This window comes from Myotis brandtii, unplaced genomic scaffold (genome assembly GCF_000412655.1).
Source record: "Myotis brandtii unplaced genomic scaffold, ASM41265v1 scaffold1027, whole genome shotgun sequence".
Classification (NCBI taxonomy): Eukaryota; Metazoa; Chordata; class Mammalia; order Chiroptera; family Vespertilionidae; genus Myotis; species Myotis brandtii.
This window is the reverse complement of record NW_005353441.1, coordinates 66,985-67,895: the sequence shown is the minus strand read 5'-3', so window position 1 is coordinate 67,895 and position 911 is coordinate 66,985. Positions and strand designations below refer to the sequence as shown.

Sequence of the window (911 nt, the reverse complement as noted above, 5' to 3'; positions counted from 1 at the left end):
TAAGGCAGGGTTCTTGCCCTCAGAGTTTACAGCTGGTGTGCTGTGGAAAGATTTGCTCAGGCACCTGAGCCCCACAGAGTAGGGGAAGGACAGAGTATAAGCCCATCACCCCTCCTTTCCTGTAGGCTAACTAGCATGCCTTCAGGTGGCATTGCCCCTCCACGAGGTCTACTGGCAGTTCGTCATGACAGGGGAGGGCTCCACGCTCTTTCCCTCTCCCCCAATCCCTTCTTGTTGCCTCTCACCCAGGTATACTACATCAACTTCACTGACTTTGCCAGCTATGAGGTGGTGGTGGACGAGAAGCCCTTTCTGCAGTGTACCCGCAGCATCGAGACAGGCAAGACCAACTACAACACTTGCTACACCGCGGGCGTCTGCCTCCTCAAAGCCCGGCAAAAGATCGCTGTGAAGATGGTGCACGCTGACATCTCTATCAACATGAGCAAGCACACCACTTTCTTTGGGGCCATCAGGCTGGGCGAGGCCCCTGCATCCTAGATTCCCCCTATTTGGTCCCTGCCCGTGCCCCTGCCCTAGGTTTGGGAGCCAGTATCCCCAGAACCTCAAAGTGCTGCTGTGGAGTGAGGCATGTGTGTGTTGCAGCTGCAGAGAGAAAGGCCCCAAGGCTATTTATTCTCCAGTGACTCCAGGACGACAAGGCCTGCTTGCCTTTCCTGAATGACCTTGAGTTAACAGGACAGTTGATGAAGCCCCAGGGTTTACATGAAGCCGAAGTGGCTTCCCTGTGTCCATGTTGACTGGCTTAATGGCATGACTCTTCAATCTCAAGGTCCCTGATGTCAAAGTTATCATTTGTTGCACTAAAGTGAGGGTCCAGGGCAGCAGGCAAAAGAAAGTAGAGGTATACTCCAGACTGGGGAGCAAACCCTCTTTGGGGTGGGGTGGGG

The 911-nt window shown here is 54.1% G+C and overlaps 1 protein-coding gene across 1 annotated transcript in view; it reads left to right on the top strand.

The window, feature by feature from the left end:
* LOC102240864 (ectodysplasin-A) overlaps positions 1–870 on the top strand; it is a 120,560-nt gene extending 119,690 nt beyond the window's left edge. The window contains exon 7 of the mRNA XM_005856396.2: positions 250–870. Coding sequence (XP_005856458.1) covers positions 250–501 — 252 coding nt within the window. The 3' untranslated portion in view covers positions 502–870. The remainder of the gene's footprint in view (positions 1–249) is intronic.
* Positions 871–911: the final 41 nt, after the last annotated feature.